Source organism: Leucoraja erinacea, chromosome 14, assembly GCF_028641065.1.
Source record: "Leucoraja erinacea ecotype New England chromosome 14, Leri_hhj_1, whole genome shotgun sequence".
In the NCBI taxonomy this organism is placed as follows: Eukaryota; Metazoa; Chordata; class Chondrichthyes; order Rajiformes; family Rajidae; genus Leucoraja; species Leucoraja erinaceus.
Genome location: NC_073390.1, coordinates 35,979,956 through 36,000,047, shown reverse-complemented (window position 1 = coordinate 36,000,047; position 20,092 = coordinate 35,979,956). Strand labels below are relative to the sequence as shown.

Genomic DNA, 20,092 nt, shown 5'->3' with positions numbered 1-20,092 from the left:
TGCAGAAAAGATTTACGAGGATGGTGCCCAGGACACAAGGGCCTGAGCTATAGGGAGAGGTTGAGTAGTCTTGGACTTTATTCCTTGGAGAGCAAGGGTAATCTTATAGAGGTGTAAAATAACATGAGAGGAATATATAGGTTAAATGCATGGATTTTTTGTATATAGAGTTGGGGAATCAAGAACCCGAGGACATCGTTTTAGGGTAAAGGGGAAAAGATTTAATGGGAACCCGAAAGACAACTTTTTTTTGTTTACACAAAAGGTGATAGATATATGGAACGAGTTGCCAGAGAAGGTATTTGAGGCAGGTATTATCACAAAGTTTAAGAAATGTTTGGACGTGGAGAGATTTAGAGGGATATGGGCCAAACGCAGGCTAGTGAAGATGGGGCATGTTAGTCAGCGTGGGCAAGTTGGGCCAGAGGACCCGTTTCCAGGCTGAATGACTCCATGACTAATGCTACATTGGTCTCCCATCAGAATCTCATCCCATACAAAGCTTGATCATGAAGCCAGGAGTACTATACCTGTAAATTTTATAAATATCTTCTGATCGTCCCTTCCTTAGTCTGAGCATCCAGGCACCAGGGTTGGCTTTTAATTGGAAATAGCCCTGTATAAACAAACAACATGGCTATTCAGTTTCACCATGGTTACTTCGATTTTTCTGATAGATTCCAGATAACATTTGGGTTCAAACATTTCAATTTTTAATGTTCTATTAGAAACCATGTTCAATTTCTAATAAATAATTTCCCTTGAATTAATACTGCACTTTTAAAACTGTGATGAGCTGTTTGATTGCAAACAAATTAGGTTCAAAGAGACCGAAAATTAAAACAAAAAATAAATCTGGAAATGGCTGGGAACATTTTTATTTTTGAGTAAAGGCAAACTCAAAGAGTTTTTTGAATGGCACAGTGAGTCCACATGAGAAAGTTGCCCGTTTTTATGGTAACTGCATCTCATAGTACTGGAATCAGACATGATTAGATTAGCTGAAATGGATAGGTTAAAACGTGCACAGTGGTTAAATGTGCGGAAAGAGTACGAGTTAGTGTCAAAGTTGCAGGAAGGATATAGAAGCAAAGCTGGAGAACATTCAAGTTCAGAAGCGTTGGATTATAAATATATTATCTATTTCCTGAAAGCCTTATTGGAAATTCAGTGATAATGGTTACAGGATCAAATGATAATCCACTGGATTTGACATTGCCATTTAAATCAATAGCATCCACAGCTTCTCACTTGATTAATTTGAGCGTTATGGTCCACAGAAATTATTTTATAAGAGTTGCTATTTATGATTTTTGAGAGTGTGGAGTTTGTATAATGAGAATATTGAACTGAAGAGATGGGGAAGGAGAAAAAAAAGACTCAATTCAAGCAAAAAAAAACATTTAATGCAAGATGACAGAAACAGTGGGCATTCACAGCAAACAATTGTCATGGTCAGTGCACATATTGAAAACTTGAATTTATATTAATGTATTTAAAAAGCCTTGAATACCTACCAAGTTTGCCATTACTATTGTGTCCACGATAACAGGGTTAGCACTTGTACCCAGAGTGAACTGGAGACCTCTGGGTGGTTGGCCTGTTGAAACATCATAACAATGTCCTTCCAGTAAAAGATATTCCAATTCATATTCTGCTGCTATTCCGCCTTCAATCTGAAAATGGAGAATCAAACTGAGGGATTTGTATGCTTTTATACTTATTCTAGAACGGATATGCTTGGAAAATCAATTTCATGGTGCTTTTCCCCCCTAGTGTTATGCACTCAAAGATTGTTTCATTTCTGAAGTAAAACATGATAATGTCCTTTTCTAAGCCCTTGCATCACTTGTAGAATTCAGCCCTGGCACAAATTAACCCTACAACTCTGACACAATTACATCAAGGTCACATTGGAAGATATAATTCCTAATTCAATACTCCTTTTGGAGCATTACCAGGGGATTTGGACCACACTGCACAGTTGTTGGACAATCCCAGAACAATATAAACAGCACTGACCTGGAAGACGTGCAAGTTAAATATTTAGCCACATCCTTGCCCCCATCCCCAGTAAAACAACCAGTAAACAAGATATGTAATTGCCCCTCATCCCAAAACACCGTCCACTCAAATCTGTAGACTTCTTGACTCAAGGTACCCCTCCCTTTATTGCTGGACCCAATTCCCACTCCCTTGCCCAATGTGATGCCTGTTACCTCTCCAACTCTCTGCTGATCCAAACTCTCTGATGAAAGAACAATATGTTGGTGTTCTCTCATGATATCTGACCCACACAACATACCAATGCCTATAGATTATTGCAACCCTACCCCAACTCCACCAAATTTAATTCCAGCACCTCCCCTTCCCACCCCACCTCCAAGCTGACTACCCTGACCCATCTGAGGAGTAAAGGATAAAGCAAAACAGTGGAAATGTGCAATTATGTGTCTGAAATGGGCATCAGTCACAATTGAAGCATGATGGAATTGTCTAACAACCAAAACAACCCCTCCCCCCCCGTCTCTGCACCATTCTAATGCACCCCATTAGTTTCTGTGCAAGTAAGTCTTCATTCCTGGTTACTGCAAAAGCCGATTCAACTATGAATAATGGATTATTCCACAAGAAAATAAGCACATCACATATGTTCCACTTCTTATGAAGAACTATCCAATTAGATCTCTTCTTAGGCCCCCCCTTCGGCCATGGCTGACTATGGTTGCCTCCAGGGTGCTATTACCTATATATGGAGGACGCCTGTGCGTGACATTGTTTAAAATGGGGAAACTGATGCACAGACAGCAACCCCATGATCCTTGCCAGTACTGGGTCAGGATCCAGTAGCATGGCGTCCAAGACGACCGGAGACTCTTTTCTGCTGCACCCTTCATCCGCCTTCCCAGCCGTTGAGACGCTCCACTAAGGTCAGCCATCGTCCTCTGCCTGTTCTACCGTTGAGGTCTTGGTTGGATTGCTCTTTGTCAGAGACCTCCCCCCTCGACCTTACCGCCATGGTTGGTCCTACCAGGAGCGTAGCACCAGTCAGCATCCTCTCAGTATCTCAGATTCACACAAGCTTCTCCACCACGACATGGTGACAATCCATAGAGAATTAGTGCTACTTCTTTCTTATTCAACAGCATTAAAATAAAAGTTAGACTATACATGCAATTCCCTTTTGAAAATAAATGTTGACTTCACTTCCACAATTCTTTCAGGTAGTATACCAGCTCAATGTATGCAATTAATTCCCACCTCATCTGTTGTTATTTTGCTGATCTTAAATTCATGCCCTCTGGTTACAAATTCACCCACAGTTGAAAACAGTTTTTTTTAATTCCTCAATCATAACCCCTCTAATTTCTGCATCTCTGTTAAATGATCCCTTCACTTTCTCTCTGAGAGGAGAATTATGCTTATTTCTCTCATTTGCAACATGACCAAAGTCCCTAATCCCTAGTGTAATTTGAGTGAATTTATTCTGTGTCATCTCGAAGATTTGACATCATGTGGACCAAGACTGGTCAGAATTCCAGCTGAGGCCAATTAGTAATTTTAAATAGTTCAGCATAACTCCACTGCAATGAGAATTTCACTGATAAACTACACAAATACAACTATCTACCTCTCTAACTTTTTTTCAGAATACTCTTGCACCAGTGGCAGGTGACTTTATCCACTTTGCATGATTCCAAATCCACATAATTCTCACTTTCACATACGTAAAAAAAAAGACTATATAGACACACCTCTTCCAAATAAATATTGTCGAGATCATACGAAGTGTGTACTGATTCCACCATCCAGCTTTCAGGGGTGTTGATAATAAGCGTGAAGAGAGGAGATTGAGGCATGTCCAAGAATTTGGCAACTGGACCAGGTGCAAAGCTGCCATCTGCTTTGAATGTGATCTCAGGTTCCAGAACGTACCGGTAAATACTGCAAGACGGAGGAGGGACATGCATTAAAATTAATCGAATACTATCTTACAAATAGTTCTTACAAAACGTCAACACTGATTACCAAGAAATTCACTCCCTTGCTCTAAGCATATCATATGTAGCTGCAGCACATTATTCTCTGGTCCACTAACTATAAAATAAGTGAATTTCAGAGGCAGTGCATATACAGCATATCAGGATGAATTTCCAGGCAGGAAGATCTTAAATCAAACCATTTTATTTGCAGTTTACAACCATGTAATGTGTACCATTAAATCTAATACAATAGTGAATGACAACATATCTGTGTTTATAAACTAGATCGCATAATGTCACATTTTTGAGAGTTCCATGATTCAATGTCAATGAAAAATTAAATTTCACAAGAAAATTACTGGGAGATGCATTGTCATCGGACCTTGAACACCAGCAACTGCAGGTAATGCATAACTGGAAGCCACTCTGAACGTTTCATCCACATATGTACATCTGACAGTGCCTACCAACCAAATGTACAGAAACAGACTTTAACTGCACTTGTGAGGCATGCGTTAATATCACTGAGAGATGATTTGACTGAGCCTGTAGTTGGGAAACTACCTCAGATTAAGTAAGGTGCTTACCCAGTCTTCCTACCATGCCCATCACTACCATTTTGTAGCCTTGCCTGAAACCCTCCAACTTCTAAATCCAGAAACTAGGCAAGTGGGACTAGTATAGATGGGACATGTTGGTCGGTGTGGGCAAGTTGGGCCAAAGGGCCTGCTTCCACGTTGTATGACTGTGACCTCAAGGAAAGGCACTTCACATACAGCTTCAGTAGCTTACAACCAAATGATAGGAACACAGCAATCTCCAATTTTAGGTAACTAATCTACAAACACTTCTCCCTCTTGCCCTCCTCTTCCCATCCATTGCACCCCACTTGATGTGCAGCCATCTCTCCCTTTCCCCTTGCGTGTCCCTTCTACCTCTTTTCCTTCCTCTAGCTTCACATTTCATGCTTCTTCTATCCTTCTCACACTTTTTGTCTTTGCATCTCTGGCCTTTGTCCATCTATCTGCCAATTAAACCCCCCTCACACATATCCACCTATCACTTGCCAGGTGTTGTCCCCAGACGCCCCTTGTCGTTATTACAATTATTACTTTCTCCTCCCTATTACAATCAATCTGAAGAAGGGTCCTGACCCAAAAAGTTACCTATCCATGTTCTCCAGAGATTTGCCTGGCTCTCTGAAATACTCCACAACTTTATGTCTTTTTTTGCTCTCCTTTAAGGATTGCTAGGTTAAATACCAAGTGGCTGCATGATCACGAGCAGAGCATGTGCAATACAATCTAGGAAATGGAGTCTTAAATCAAGATCAAGCCCCCTATTTAAATGTAGAATGGGCCCCAAAACTTTATTCTGCCAAATGCCTTCATTTGATGTTCAATTTACACACAAATGAGGGAAATTATCCTGAACATTAATCTGATAAACCAATTATGACCAAAAAAATATTAATAAAATCATCAAATAAAATTCTAATAGTGTTTAAATTTTTTTGGAAATGGTATTTTGGAAATTTCTTATTATTAATTAGACAATTTTGACTCCTTGCCAAAACTGAAATTATCCAAGCTATATGGTTTTGCAAAAGTCTTTTGAGGAAGATAGACACAAAAAACTGGAGTAACTCAGCGGGATAGGCAGCATCTCTGGATAGATGCAATGGGTGACGTTTAAGGTCAAGACCCTTCTTCAGACTGGTTAGGGATAAGGGAAACAAGAGATATAGACGATGATGTGGAGAGATAAAGAAGAATGAATGAAAGATATGCAAAAAACTAATGTTGATAAAGGAACCAGGAAAGGAAAAAAAAGTTGCTTGTGGGGTGAAAATGAGAAGCTAGTTCGACCTTGGTGGAGGAGAGATAGAGGGAGAGGGAACGCCGGGGCTACCTGAAGTGAGACAAATCAATATTCATACCACTCGGCTGCAAGCTGCCCGAGCGAAATATGAGATGCTGTTCCTCCAATTTGCGTTTAGCCTCACTCTGACAATGGAGGAGGCCGAGGACAGAAAGGTCTGTGTAGGAATGGGAAGGAGAATTAAAGTGTCCAGCAACCAGGGGATCGGGTTCGTTCAGGCAGGGTGAGCGAAGGTGTTCCACGAAACGATCGCCCAGTCTGTGTTTGGTCTCGCCGAAGTATAAGAGTCCACATCTTGAACAACGGATACCTTAGATGAGTTTGTAGGAGGTGCAAGCGAACCTCTGCCTAACCTGAAAGGACTGTCAGGGTCCCTGGACACAGTTGAGGGAGGAGGTATCGCGACAGGTGTCGTATCTTCTGCGATTGCAGGGGAAGGTACCTGGGGAGGGGGTGGTTTGGGTGGGAAGGGATGAGTTAACCAGGGAGTTGCGGAGGGAACGGTCTCTGTGGAAGGCGGAAAGGGGTGGAGATGGGAAAATGTGGCTAGTGGTGGGATCCCGTTGGAGGTGGCGGAAATTTCGGAGGATTATGTGTTGTATGCGACGGCTGGTGAGGTGGAAGATAAGGACTAGCGGGACTCTGTCTCTGTTGCGAATAGGGAGAGGGGGAGGAAGGGCAGAGCTGTGGGTTACCGAGGAAACACGAGTGAGGGTCACATCTATGATGGGAGAGGGGAACCCCCATTCCCTAAAGAATGAGGACATCTCGGATGTTCTAGTATGGAACACCTCATCTTGGGCGCAGATGCGGCATAGACGAAAGAATTGGAAGTAGGGGGATAGAGTCTTTGCAGGAAGCAGGGTGGGAAGAAATGTAGTCAAGATCGTTGTAGGAATCAGTGGGTCTGTAATAGACGTCAGACAAGTCCGTGGAAGAACTAGTTTATTCGAAGTAAATACACTAAATCACATTTATTGAAAGATTAATTTGATAAAACATTCCAATTATTATATTTCATATTTCCATAAATGACTCATTTGAGAATGTTGTATATTGTAGTAAACTCTATGTCAGTTAATGCACTGATGTTTAATTTTGTTTACAATAGATAATTGCAATTATTAGCTAAGCCTCCTTTAACAGTACAAAGTGCAATTTTGATTCATCTTAATAACAGATCACCAATGATCTTATTAAATTGTAGAACGGGTTTGAGGGACCGAATGGACACCTCTGGCTCCTAATTCATCTGTTCACAGGTATGACTGATGAAGGTGCCTGCTGGAGTGCGATAATGTTATTTTATCCCCAAAAGCTGTCTGTCAACAGATGGAGGAAATCCAATGTCGGTAGGCAGTTTAGTTATCTAATTAAGGTTTCCGACTGAATTAGAAATCAAGGTTGTGCCCTTTCAGCACATTATGTCTGTGATATTTCGTACTATAATTTTAATACAAATTTTACATAATTGCTTACTTAGAAACTCAAAAGCAGCATTAATCCAGAGCTGAATACCAGAGGACAGCAAGAGTAACTGGCTCTATGTTACAGCAGCACAAGGCAGTCACAAATCTTTCAATGAAATCGAAGTAAAAATCTCCACTTCAATCATAACTGATGCAAAAGAAAATGGTTTAGTGCATCATCATACAGACCGCTCATCATAACTCAGGAAAAAAAACCCACAACAGTTCTGCTAGATAATCTTCTCAGATCAATCACCTTGTTCTTCAAAGACCATTGTTCCATCAGAATACCAACACAGTATTTTTCCATGCCATTGTGTACAGCATTCATTTGAAATGATGTTGTGTACCTTTGTTCTTTGTTAAGTTCTCCATATATGACCAGAGGAAAACTCCTCACCTTATATTAATTCTTCCGTTTAGAAAGATGCAAATGTACTGAAAGTCTGTACTTACAGAGTTGGCATGCTGTTATTAGTGTAAACCTTAGCCAGCAGTAGCTGTTTTACCTGACACTGGTAAATTGTTTACCTTTTCAGAGGCATTTCCGAAAGCTTTGCTTGACAGTTCATAAATATTCGAAGATTCATGTTGATCAATTGATTTAAAACCTATGGAAATTAAAAATATGTTTTGTGAGACCAACGTCTGAAATAGAGGAAGAGACAGAGCTATGGCCCATATTGAACAATGCAACCATCTTTGAAATAACAGTAGCAGTGCGCTTTATGGCATCTTCTGACTTCTATAGGGCGGCACGGTGGTGCAGCGGTAGAGTTGCTGCCTTACAGCGCCTGCAGTGCCGGAGACTCGGGTTCGATCCCGACTACTGGTGCTGTCTGCACGGAGTTTGTATGTTCTTCCAGTGACCATGTGGGTTTTCTCCGAGATTTTTGGTTTCCTCCCACACTCCAAAGACGTACAGGTTGAATGGCTTGGTGTATGTGTAAATTGTCCCTAGTGTGTGTTGGATAGGGTTAATGTGCGGGGATTGCTGGTCGGTACGAACTCGGTGGGCCGAAGGGCCTGTTTCCGCACTGTATCTCTTTTATTTCTCCATTGCATAGCTAGTTAGGTTAATATGATACACCTTTGAAGTGGACTAGAAAATTAAATTCCTATTCTGAACAAGATAACTATTTTTGGACAGTAATATTATTTGCCCAATAAAGAATTTGCATTCAAAAGTACAAATGTAAAATTTTATTTATTCAGTCTAATTCATTATTTTGGAGAGATCTATAGTTGATTGAAAGTTACGGCATGGAAATCGACCCTTCGGCCCACCGAGTCCTTGCTGATCGTCCATTCACACTAGCTCTGTTATCCCACTGATCCATTCCCTACATACTAGGGACAATCTTCAGAGGCCAATTAACCTACAAACTCACACATCTTTGGGATATGGGAGGAAACCCATGCGATTAATGCTGGGAGGTTAAAATTGTACAAGGCCCAATGCGGTCGCCCATTATAGGAAGGATGTCAACAAAATAGAGAGAGTACAGAGGAGATTTACAGACTCCTCTGGACACAAGCTTTTCCCTTTGAGAATAGAAGAACAAACCCTTCAGAGGTCAGAAGATCTATGAGGGGGAACTTCACGCAGATCTGAGCTCCCAGTGGAAGTGGTGGAGGCAGGTTCATTAGTATCATTTAAAAATAAATTGGATAGGCATATGGATGAGAAGGGAATGGAGGGTTATGGTCGAGTGCAGGCAGGTGGGACTAAGGGGAAAAAAAATTTGTTCGGCATGGACTTGTAGGGCCGAGATGGCCTGTTTCCGTGCTGTAATTGTTATATGGTTATATGGTTATGGGGCAGATCTACCAGCTGCTATCAGACAATGTTTCATCATGCTTCTTATCATCTGTTTTTCATACCTGGTCTCCCACAACCATGATAACTCCAAGTTTTCTTGTTATGAGTTGTTGTTCAATTTACAAGCGCTGTTTTTTTAATTGTTTCTCATTCACCTCTTTTTAAGGCAGATGTACCTACGCTAGAAGCTCAATCTTCAAATAATTTACAAATCTGTAAATATCACTACAAAAAGCTGGTTTCTGTGTCTCAATTGGTAGAAACAAATACGGAACTCAAAGTAAATAATGTCCAGAGTAGGCTACAGATTAAGCACATTAGTCTCGGTATAATACTAAAGCATGCGACCAATAAAGTTCAATTTAATAATTGCAGCCTACAATGACTGCATCAGTCCTGAATTAATGCTTTCTTCAGCACATTAGCTTCCAAACAAGAGGTGATTTGCTAAAGTTGAAACCATTGACTTTGCTGACAGACACAAAATGATTTGACATTAAAGCATATGCTCATTTTTCCTATTCCTTGCCCAGAGCCATACTCTCCTCGACTGCTGTTGCAAAATAGCCAATTCCAACCTAGTTTAATAGATACTGTGAAAGCCAGTGCACTGCTGGGCTGGGTATTCTCAAATGACTTTTCTTTTAAATTAAGCATTAACCTACACATGATGCAGAAATTCCTAATGATAATAGTTTCTGTAATGGATGGAAAAGACAAGGTGATGAATACAGAAGGACACGGCAGAACAGATAGGGAAAACTTCAATGTGACATAACCAATATGACTCACCAGCAGGAACGGGGAAAGCCGCTGAGCATCTCTAGTTACAGGGTCAGTTATGGCTGTCACTTCAAAGTAGACCTGATCTTCTTTCGGTCGTAATTTAACAGCACTAGTAAACAGAGATACAGGTCAAAAAATTAATTCATTCATTGGAAATAATTGTATACAAATAAAATAACCACTGACATTGAGCTGAGCAAAATATGAGGTACAGAAATATCAATTCATAACTGTCCACTTGCAACTCACCTGAGTCGTTCCTCAAAGAACTGGAGGTCAACTCGTGCTTCTCCTTTGGACTTAGATGACAATAGTGAGTCCACTTTCATTACTAGATCAGTAGCACTGGGGACAAAATGTGATTAATTAATGTAATTGTCAAATTAAGTCTGAAAGCTATTTAATTGGTAACCCCCTCATTGATATTTGATCCATTTGTCGAGATTCCTTATTAATATAATATTATTTTAATTTCCCAATTCACAAGCATTTTAAACACTGCAAGCAAATGATTAAGAATAATTATCTCAATTTAAAAAAAATGAAAGGCACTCTGTAATTGAAGATAAACACTTGCAATTAATCATTTGGAAGACACCATCTAGATAAACAATGAATGGGTTTCGCACAAGTCTCCTAAATGCTATCCATAAAATGTTCAACTTGTCTTAAAATGGGCAATTACAATTGTACAAAAACATCCTGCAGTTAAGACAAAATTTATACTGAGCATAGATACAAATAGTACAAAAACAGGCCCTTTAGGTCTACTGTGTGGGAAAGAACTGCAGATTTGGTTTAAATCGAAGGTAGACACAAAATGCTGAAGTAACTCAGGAGATGCTGCCTGTCCCACTGAGTTACTCCAGCATTTTGTGACTACCTTTGGACCTACTTGTTGATGCCAACCAAAGATCACTCTATGACTCATGACTGTGCTGGAAACCTGGGTTTGATCCTGTCTTTTGAGTGCTGTCTGTGTGGCCCAGTTTCCTCCCAATCCCCACGATGTTCAGGTTTGTAGGTTATTGGACCTTGGTAAATTGCCTCTAATGTGAAAGAGTGGATGAGAAAGTACAAAAACAGAAATATGGTCTGAATGAGTGATCAATGGTCAGCGTGGAATCAGTGGGCTGAGGGCAGGGTTCAATGTGTACCTTAAAAAATTAAATCAATGGTAATATGCCTGTAATCTGAAAAACAACACACAATAAACACAAATTAACATCCACCACAGTGAGTTCACCAAGCACCTCCTCACTGTGATGGAGGCAAAAGTCTTAGAGTTACTGTCTCTTCCCTCCTCTTCTCCCTCTGCTCTGAGGCGATACCCCACCGGGCGATGGTAAGTCAGTCCCGCAGTTCAAGCTCCGCGGCCCGGGGGTGGGCGAAGCTGCCGCCCTCCAGTCCAGCGGACGCAGCTGTTGCCACGGGAGCTCCGGAAAACAGGCACCAGCCTGTGACCTGCGAGCTCCCGACGATGTCGTCCACTGGCCCGCGGCCGAGCCCCGGATTCAGGTCGCTGCCGCCATAACGCTGCCTCAGCCACCGGAGCACCGTCTCCGCCCCGCACCGGGCCGCCCACACGAGAGCGTCTCAGCCCCGCACCGCGCCGCCCACACGGGAGCGCATTCCAGCCGAGAGCCGGGCCGCCCACACGGGAGCGCCTTCCAGCCGGGACCCAGGCCGCCCACACGGGAGCGCCTTCCAGCCGGTAGCCGGGCCGCCCACACAGGAGTGTCTCAGCCCCGCGCCGTCCGCCCTCACCGGAGCGCCGAGTCGTGCCGCTGCCCGAACGTTGCCGCAGCTCGAAGACGGCCAGCCTCGCGTTGGTAAGTCCTGGCTGGCTCTACCTCCGGATCCTCGAGGTCGGTCGCAGGTTGGAGGCCGCCAGCTCAGGCGGGGGAAGAGAAGAGGGATACGACAAAAAAGTCGCATTCCCCAGAAGGGAGACAGAAAGCCCTGTTTCAGCCCCCCCCCCCCCACACACATAACACCACCTAATAACCAAAAGTTTAACTGAACTAGACAAAAAAAACAACACAAAAAAAGTAAAAACAGACAGACTGCAGGCGAGCCGCAGCCGTTTCACTTCCGCTGCCACACGCCTTAGCTTCAAAAATCACAAGAGCAGCCACATCTACTTGAAATAAAATCTCAATTTCTTGTAAGGACTCCAGTCTGCAATGGTAAAATGTCATGATTGCATTTTGTGGAATATAACTTCCAGAACCTGTGCACATTCTCAGCCTGATTTTTGATTCGCCATGGGATATACATTATCTATGTACATTTGCTTCATTTCACATTATGTGCTCCAATTTCAGCAAATGAAAATAATTACACCTGATAGTGCTGCCTATTATCAACCAACTCACTAAGTAAGAATTCACGAGTTAGAATTTCATTCCTCCGTTGCCAACACATATGACAATTAGGCACTCTTGATTCTTCCTCCAGCAGTTGTTAATTGATATTTCAATCCAGTGATCTTTTGACATCAAAAAAAATATCTTGCCTTCACCGCCTCCCCAATAATAGGCACCTTAGTTCCGATTGCTGCTTTGTTTTCCTTTTCTGTTTGAATATTTTAACATAGGTAATATATCTTATCTTAATAGTAGCTTGTAAGAGAATTGTGCCATGTATAACTTTATTGGTGCACACACACATAGCCATGTTTAGGAAATTATGCCCAGAATTTTTCATCATCTGAACTTCAAGATAATTTAATTCATATTCTAAATATGCAATTGTGACAGTGCTCATAATGTTGGAGCAAAGTTAATAATAAAATGCAAGGGCATTTAAGTAGGCAAAGCATTTCAATAGTTTGTAGCCATCACTGAAAATCATGATGAAAAAAAGATACAGATAGAGAAAGTACTGGCTAGTTTAGGAGTGAGGGGCCTTTTTCTTCTTGCATATGGTGTGCACAGCCTAAAGTTGTAGGACAAATTGTTCTATTTGATCTTACTTGATTGTGCACACCAGGTTGATTGCATTCGTCGAAACAAGGTGGACCACGTGAAGGTTGCAATCTCCCACCCCAGTGAGGGGGGGGCCTGAGGAGAAGTAACACTGATTTAACCATGATAAGAGCGCATGTGAATCATGATGACGAAGGCAATGCAATGGATGCAATCTGGTAAGAAGCACACGGAATGAAAGCAACATGAGGTGCATAGATAAGGAAACTGGCTTAAAGAGAGAAAACAAAAGGTAAATTGCTATTCTGAAGGACGGGGTTGGTGCTGGCCCACATTTTCGTATATATTAAAGATAAAATTTAATAATTTGCAAAAAGTGTAAAGCCTGGAAGTTTACTCACTAGTAAGGTGAGCAATAATACAAGGATAAAATGTCTGAATGGACAGGCTTTGCAGATTATAGTTAGTACCAAGAAGTATGAGATAATACATTTTAGAGGACAATATTTTGAGGGCTACAGGCCAAATGCAGGCAAATGAGACTAGTCCAGTCTGCCAACTAGGTCAGCATGGACAAGGTGGGCTGAAGAGCTTGTTTCATTGTTGTACAGCTCTTCGACTATTGAATTAATATATTCTGTAGGAAAACTGAGGCACAGTAGAGGCTGGTAACAGTAAACAGTCCAGCAAAATTGGAAAATGGGATAGGCTTATGCAAATTACACTTCTGAAGGAAATGGATGCAAATGGGACCACTGAGAATATGGAATTGGATTTAGATAATAAACAAATAAAATCCAATTTAAGTTAGTCAAGTCGAAGCGTGCTCACAGAACTGAGCACTATTGCCATTTAGGAAAATACGCCACAGAATCAGTGGGAACAATTAGTCACAGTGAAGAGTAGTTTGTGCATCCAATTGTACCAAGCATACATTCAATACATTTAGATGCTTGTACTACTCTTCACTGCCGGGATGATATCAGATGGAAAATGGACCACATTTGCAAGATGGATTGTTACACAGTTCAAATTCTAATGTGGACACCATATCTCCACAGAGCTCCACATTGTCCAACGCCTTGAAATGCTGAAATAAAATAATTGAGATTAAATTTTTAAGACTCCTTCACTCACAACTGAAGTCATGTGCTCCATCAGACTATCACAAAATTGACCCTTGTGAAGACTTTTTAGGTTCAATCTAACAAATCAAAAGCCTTTCAAATACCTTTATTAAGAAATGTTAGTAATAAATCTGTAAAATGTCAGTCTCCCCTCCGCTCTGTTTGTTTTTCTCTTCAATATTTACTGCACGTTCACATCATTCCCCTATGTCTAATCATTCATTGCACACTTCCTGGGCTTTTTTCCCCCACCTCCTGGATTGGTCGCTTCACTTTAACCCTCCTCGAAAACACTCTGGAGCAGATCAGCCAGCAGACAGGCACTCCTTCACTGACACCTGAGCAAATTTGCTCAAGGCTTTTAGTCACAACACTTTCCCATCCAAGGTCTCAAAGTCCTCCTTCAGTTCAGATTTCTGCATTAACATATTTTTATTTCCACTATTTTTGTTCCTAACTACAACTGCAACATGAGGGAGGTCTAGGTTGTTGAGGTTGCTGATGACTGCAAATAGACAATGAGTAGTTAGAGCCAGGATACTGAAGATGCTGGGAGGTCAGAACAATAATAATGAAGATGATTGGCACCATAGTGCAATGGTAGGGGATTGCAATGATTAAAACAGACTGGGTACAATTTAAAAAAAATTATAATAAGTTGCCAATCTCAGCCCATTTAGATTTCTTTGTTCCATTCTTTGAACCATCACAACAGACTTAAAGTAATTAAACTATGATCCTGCATTTACTCTGCTTTGATGGATTGATTTTGATCAGGCTTTATAATAAACAAAAGCAAATAATTTGAAACTAGTTGTGTGGAATTCTATAAAAGGCACAATTCAATGGTGTTTCACAATAATGCCTCACAGTAGATTAAAAAAAAAATTAAGGATGGATATTAATATTTCAAAACAAATTTTCACGTTAACAGATTTTATTTTATATCATCCCTTAAAAATATCTTGTCAGAAATTATTATAAAACATAAATAATTAAAATCACTCACGAATCTTCCTCAATGGATAGCATGTGGACCTTTGTTTTGATCTTCTCTGCAGCCTCAAAAGCAATACTCTCCAGCAGATGGAAGTCATTCTGATTAAAGATTTCACTTTCTTCCAGTGGACCAACAATCTGTCAAAGGTTTAAAGTCATAATTATGTTTTGTTTTTGGATACTCATTGAAAAATGATCACTGACAACTTTGAGAACAAGTTCCACTGACTATGCATTATCACACATAATCACTGTGCTCCAAATGCCAAATGGTTAAAAAGATTCAGTTGAAACTTCGAGCTGAGAAGAAAAGTTTTTAAAAATGTGTCAGAAAGTGAATAGTGAATACTTACTCGTCCATTACTGATGATGGCCCTCTGCCCTCTGTTCATCTTCAATACATCCTTGCAAAAAGAACTATGTGACAAAATGAAATCCAGACTGAGACTCTCAAACATCTTTTGGAAAACTGCATTGTCCATGCCCTATGGAAGATAAATGAAAAAATGTCAGGCAAAGCATCAGTCTGAAGCAAATTAATAGAAAAAAGAAACCTAACTTGCTAAGTTGTGGAATGTACATGTTCTGTTAAACACATAGCTTTAGCTAAGCATTACTGCAAACTAAAAATACCAATGCAGTATTTGATACTGCTCGCATTCTCCATATACGCTGCCTATACTTAACTAAGCCATAATTTTTACTTTTTTGTACTGGTTTCTTGATAACCTGCCTGCAAGATTAGAATTGGATTTTTTTAAACTATGAAGATTCAGGGTTGTTTGACCACTATTAGTCACTTTACTTATGCACCAGTTACATTTTCTTTTATCCTGTAATATATTCACAATGTCAGTGAAAAATCTTTTAGTTTTTGTCCAAATCTCATCAACAGATGCTATGTATTCTTTAATATTTCATCACCGTTCTATTGATTCAATTCAATCATTCAATTATACTTAATTGTCAACTAGGTACAATGAAATTCTTTGTTTTTAGACATGGAAACATAGAAAATAATGCGGGAGTAGGCCATTCGGCCCTTCAATATAATTATGGCAGATCATGCAAAATCAGTACCCCGTTCCGGCTTTTTCCCCAGATCCCTTGATACCCTTAACCCTAAGAGTGTTTTATTGTCATATGTCCCAGATGGGACAAATAAATTCTTACTAGCTGCAGCACAACAGGATATGTGAATATGTAAACATAGTACATAATGGGGGAAGAGGAAAAAAAAAGTTCAATAAATAAGAAATATAGTGCAATAATAATATAGTCTTTTGCAGTCTAGGGCTCAGAGCTTATATATTGTCGTGTTTAATAGCCTGATGGCTGTAGGGTAGAAGCTGTTCCTGAACCTGGACATTACAGTTTTCAGGCTCCTGTAACTTCTTCCAGATGGCAGTGGTGACATTAGTGTGCGGCCAGGATGGTGTGGGTCTTTGATGATTTTGGCTGCCTTTTTGAGGCAGCTACGATAGTTCCGTTCGATGGTGGGGAGGTCAAAGCCGGTGATGGACTGGGCAGTGGTCACAACTTTTTGTAGTCTTTGCCGCTCCTGGATGTTCAAGTTGCCGAACCAGGCCACGATGCAACCAGTCAGAATGCTCTCTAGACGTTTAGGAGAATCATCTTCGACATGCCGAATCTCCACAATCTTCTCAGGAAGTAGAGTCGCTGATGTGCCCTCCGTATAATTGCATCGGTGAGCTGGGTCCAGGAAATATCTTCGAAAATATGCACGCCCAGGCATTTGAAGTTATTGACTCTCCCCACCATCATCCCATTGATGTGAACAGGATTGTGGGTCCTCATCCTTTCCCTACCAAAGTCCACAATCAGTTCCTTGCTCTTACTGATGTTGAGGGGCAAGTTGTTGTGCTGGCACCATTTGGTCAGTCGGTCGATCTCACTTTGATACTCTGACTCATCCCCATCTGTGATTTGTCCAGTGGTGTCGTCGGCGAACTTAATAATGGAGTTTGCACTATGTCCGGCTACGCAGTCATGGGTATAGAGTGAGTCAAGCAGGGGGTTGAGCACACAGCCTTGGGGTGTTCCAATACTAATTGTTACTGCGGACACTCTGTGACAAACTGCTCCTTTTAATTGAGAGCTGCACCTGTGTGTCATTGCTGGCAAGTGTGCAGTATAAGGAGTAATTAGATGCACTCATCTCACAACCCAAATGGAGCACAGGGAATGTCCCCATTTTTAAACCACACAACAGGTTGTCAGGGAAAATCAAGGGACCAGTCAGATAAAATGCATGGACATGCTGACCTGGTTCGCATTACTGGGGAACAGAAATACTTACTCCTACAGAAAACTCCATGATGTCTGCCCCCTCTGCCAATGCTTTTGCCGTCTCTTCTTTTGTTAGTTTAGTGATGAAGTTCTTAGCATTGTTCACGTTTTGTGTGTTAAGTGCAGTCCAGATGGCTCTGGTAATGACAGTGTTCTCTTTGGTGGGTTCACTGCTTGGATTATTTATCAAACCAATTCTCAGGTTATTGCTGGATTTCTGAAAAGCAACAAATAAATAGATCAAAAGGTAGAAAAATATCCACCATCTAATACATAATTCTTTGTCATTTTCACCAGGTACAACATGATCCCTTAGAAGTCACGTGTTTCCCCCCCATCTCTTTCTGCGGGGATCACTCCTGGTGATCGTGACTACCTGGTTTGTTCATCCTTCTCACTCCCCCGGCATTTCCTGATGCAACCCGTACAAGGTACAACACATATCTTTGTTACCATCCAGGTACTTAATCAACCCTCCCTGGTGAGGCAGAGATTAGAAACAAAGAAAATAGGTGCAGGAGTAGGCCATTCGGCCCTTCGAGCCATTCAATATGATCATGGTTGATCATCCAAAATTAGTACCCCGTTCCTGCTTTTTCCCCGTATCCCTCGATTCCGTTAACCCTAAGAGCTATGTCTATCTCTCTCTTGAATACATTCACATGTACTTCCTCCAACCTTGTCAACCGAGTTCCATGCTCTCGATGTGTGGCCACCTCTACAGCAGTGAAACCAAGTGCAGAGTCGGCGAATGCTCTGCGATTACCTGCACTCTGTAAACCATGGCCATCTTGAGATCTGGGTTGCGAGTCATAGCCAAATGCAAGCTAAAGGAACAGCACCTCATAACCTTTCTGGATAGTCAACTTCCCATGGTATGAACATCCAATTTTCCAATATATAGGAAGGAACTGCAGATACTGGTTTAAATCGAAGATAGACACAAACAGCTGCAGTAACTCAGCGGGTCAGGCAACATCTCTGGAGACAAATAATAGGTGACGTTTTGGGTCGAGACCCTTCTTTATTCTGAAGAAGGGTTTCAACCTAAAATGTCACCTATTAATATGGATTAGGTGACATTTTGGGTCGAGACCCTACTGAAGAAAGATCTCGACACAAACGTCACTATTCTTTTTCTCCAGAGATGCTGCCTGACCTGCTGAGTTACTCCAGCTTTTTGTGTCTGTCTTCTATAGAAGTCTCCAATTTTAGGTTAACCATTCCTCCTCTGTGTCTTTCTCTCTACCACTTACTCACTGGGTTCCTCTCACACATACTACTCAGTTTCTTACGCTCCCCTCTAAGGCTCCATCTGCCATCAACACCTCCAAACCTAGAATCACCTATTGTTTGCCAGCTCCAGCCTCACCTTCATATCTTTGTACAAGCTATCCCCCCCTTTACACTCTCAGTTCTTTCGACCCAAAACATCGGCAATTCCTTTGCCTCCACAGATGTTGCTTGAGTTTGCAATGGAAAAAGTATAATTTAGAAAAAATGTGAAATAAGTCACAGCAAAGATTTTAACCAAATGCCTTGCTATTTTCCCATCTCAACCCCTTAAACACTGCCTGGGCTGACTTCTGGGCTACATATTTCGTATTAAAATTCAATGCCCATTCATTTATATTTCAAAATGTGGACACAACAGAAGTTTGGAATGCAGCTCTATCTGAAATATCTAGGCCAGTGAGGTGAAACTATTTCAGTAGTGGAACAACTTCCTTCAGCTAGCAAATGTCAAAACCTCAATTCCCAGCTCAATTAATGCATTTTTGTTGCTAACATAGAGAAAGAATATAACAAAAGTTGACAATCTAAGCTTTCTTTTCATCACAAGGGTAGACTTTTACTCCATTTTCGTTATAAGCTCTGCCCAGTGATCAAATTACTGTCAAACAAATGTTAACAACTGCAAAAGCAAGCCAAAAGGAACTTAGTAATTAGCACAAATGCCCACTCAATTGAGTTCTCAAAATCAGCTGTGTGCTGGAGAGAAGCACAGCCAAGATTGTGCATTTCCCAGTCACTGGGGAAATTAGCGAGCAAACACCATCTGTACAGAGCTTTCATTACATAAAGAACAGGAGACACTCAGGAATCAAACACATCAATTTATACATGTGCACATAATCTTGGATTACAATGGAAAAATGGCCCGCAAAGCACAGTATATATTCCTTGACTATTTTATTCAAATCCTGCATATTTGGTTTCTAGCTACTACTCCTTTCATCAGAGGGAAAACACTAATCATTGCAACAGAAATTGTCAGCAGACAGGTATGGTTATGAAAAAGGAATAACGTGCGCATAATTCAACAGGCGCAGAAAATCAGCATGCAATATTTAATGTAGACAAAAATGCTGGAGAAACTCAGCGGGTGAGGCAGCATATATGGAGCAAAGGAAATAGGCAACGTTTCGACCCGAAACGTTACCTATTTCTACCTTCGATTTTCCAGCATCTGCAGTTCCTTCTTAAACATGCAATATTTAATAATATGTCTGCAGTTTAAATGTACAGGTGTCCTGATTACACGCATAACATTGACAGGATATGTTGCTTAGCCATCACCATATCAATTGGGATGCCTAAGGCTTTTTTTTTCTCATTCGAAAAATCACATTGCATTTTAAAATTGATTTATATGGGCAAATCGTACCTGCAATCATTCCTAGGTGAAATTGCGCCAGTCTCAAAATTGAACTAACCTACGCACTTCTAGTTGCAATGTTGGGCATACACCCGATGATAACTTTTGTTTGCCTTTCTTCCCATA

General features: G+C 41.0%; 1 protein-coding gene across 2 annotated transcripts in view; it reads right to left on the bottom strand.

Moving 5' to 3' along the window:
* uggt1 (UDP-glucose glycoprotein glucosyltransferase 1) overlaps nucleotides 1-20,092 on the bottom strand; it is a 96,352-nt gene that overhangs the window by 25,237 nt on the left and 51,023 nt on the right. For both annotated transcript variants that reach the window (XM_055646158.1, XM_055646159.1), the window contains 9 exons: nucleotides 17,318-17,524; nucleotides 15,351-15,482; nucleotides 15,008-15,135; nucleotides 10,191-10,286; nucleotides 9,948-10,050; nucleotides 7,865-7,944; nucleotides 3,756-3,945; nucleotides 1,518-1,676; nucleotides 531-616 (listed from right to left, as the gene is read on the bottom strand). In XM_055646158.1, coding sequence (XP_055502133.1) covers nucleotides 531-616; nucleotides 1,518-1,676; nucleotides 3,756-3,945; nucleotides 7,865-7,944; nucleotides 9,948-10,050; nucleotides 10,191-10,286; nucleotides 15,008-15,135; nucleotides 15,351-15,482; nucleotides 17,318-17,524 — 1,181 coding nt within the window. The remainder of the gene's footprint in view (nucleotides 1-530; nucleotides 617-1,517; nucleotides 1,677-3,755; nucleotides 3,946-7,864; nucleotides 7,945-9,947; nucleotides 10,051-10,190; nucleotides 10,287-15,007; nucleotides 15,136-15,350; nucleotides 15,483-17,317; nucleotides 17,525-20,092) is intronic.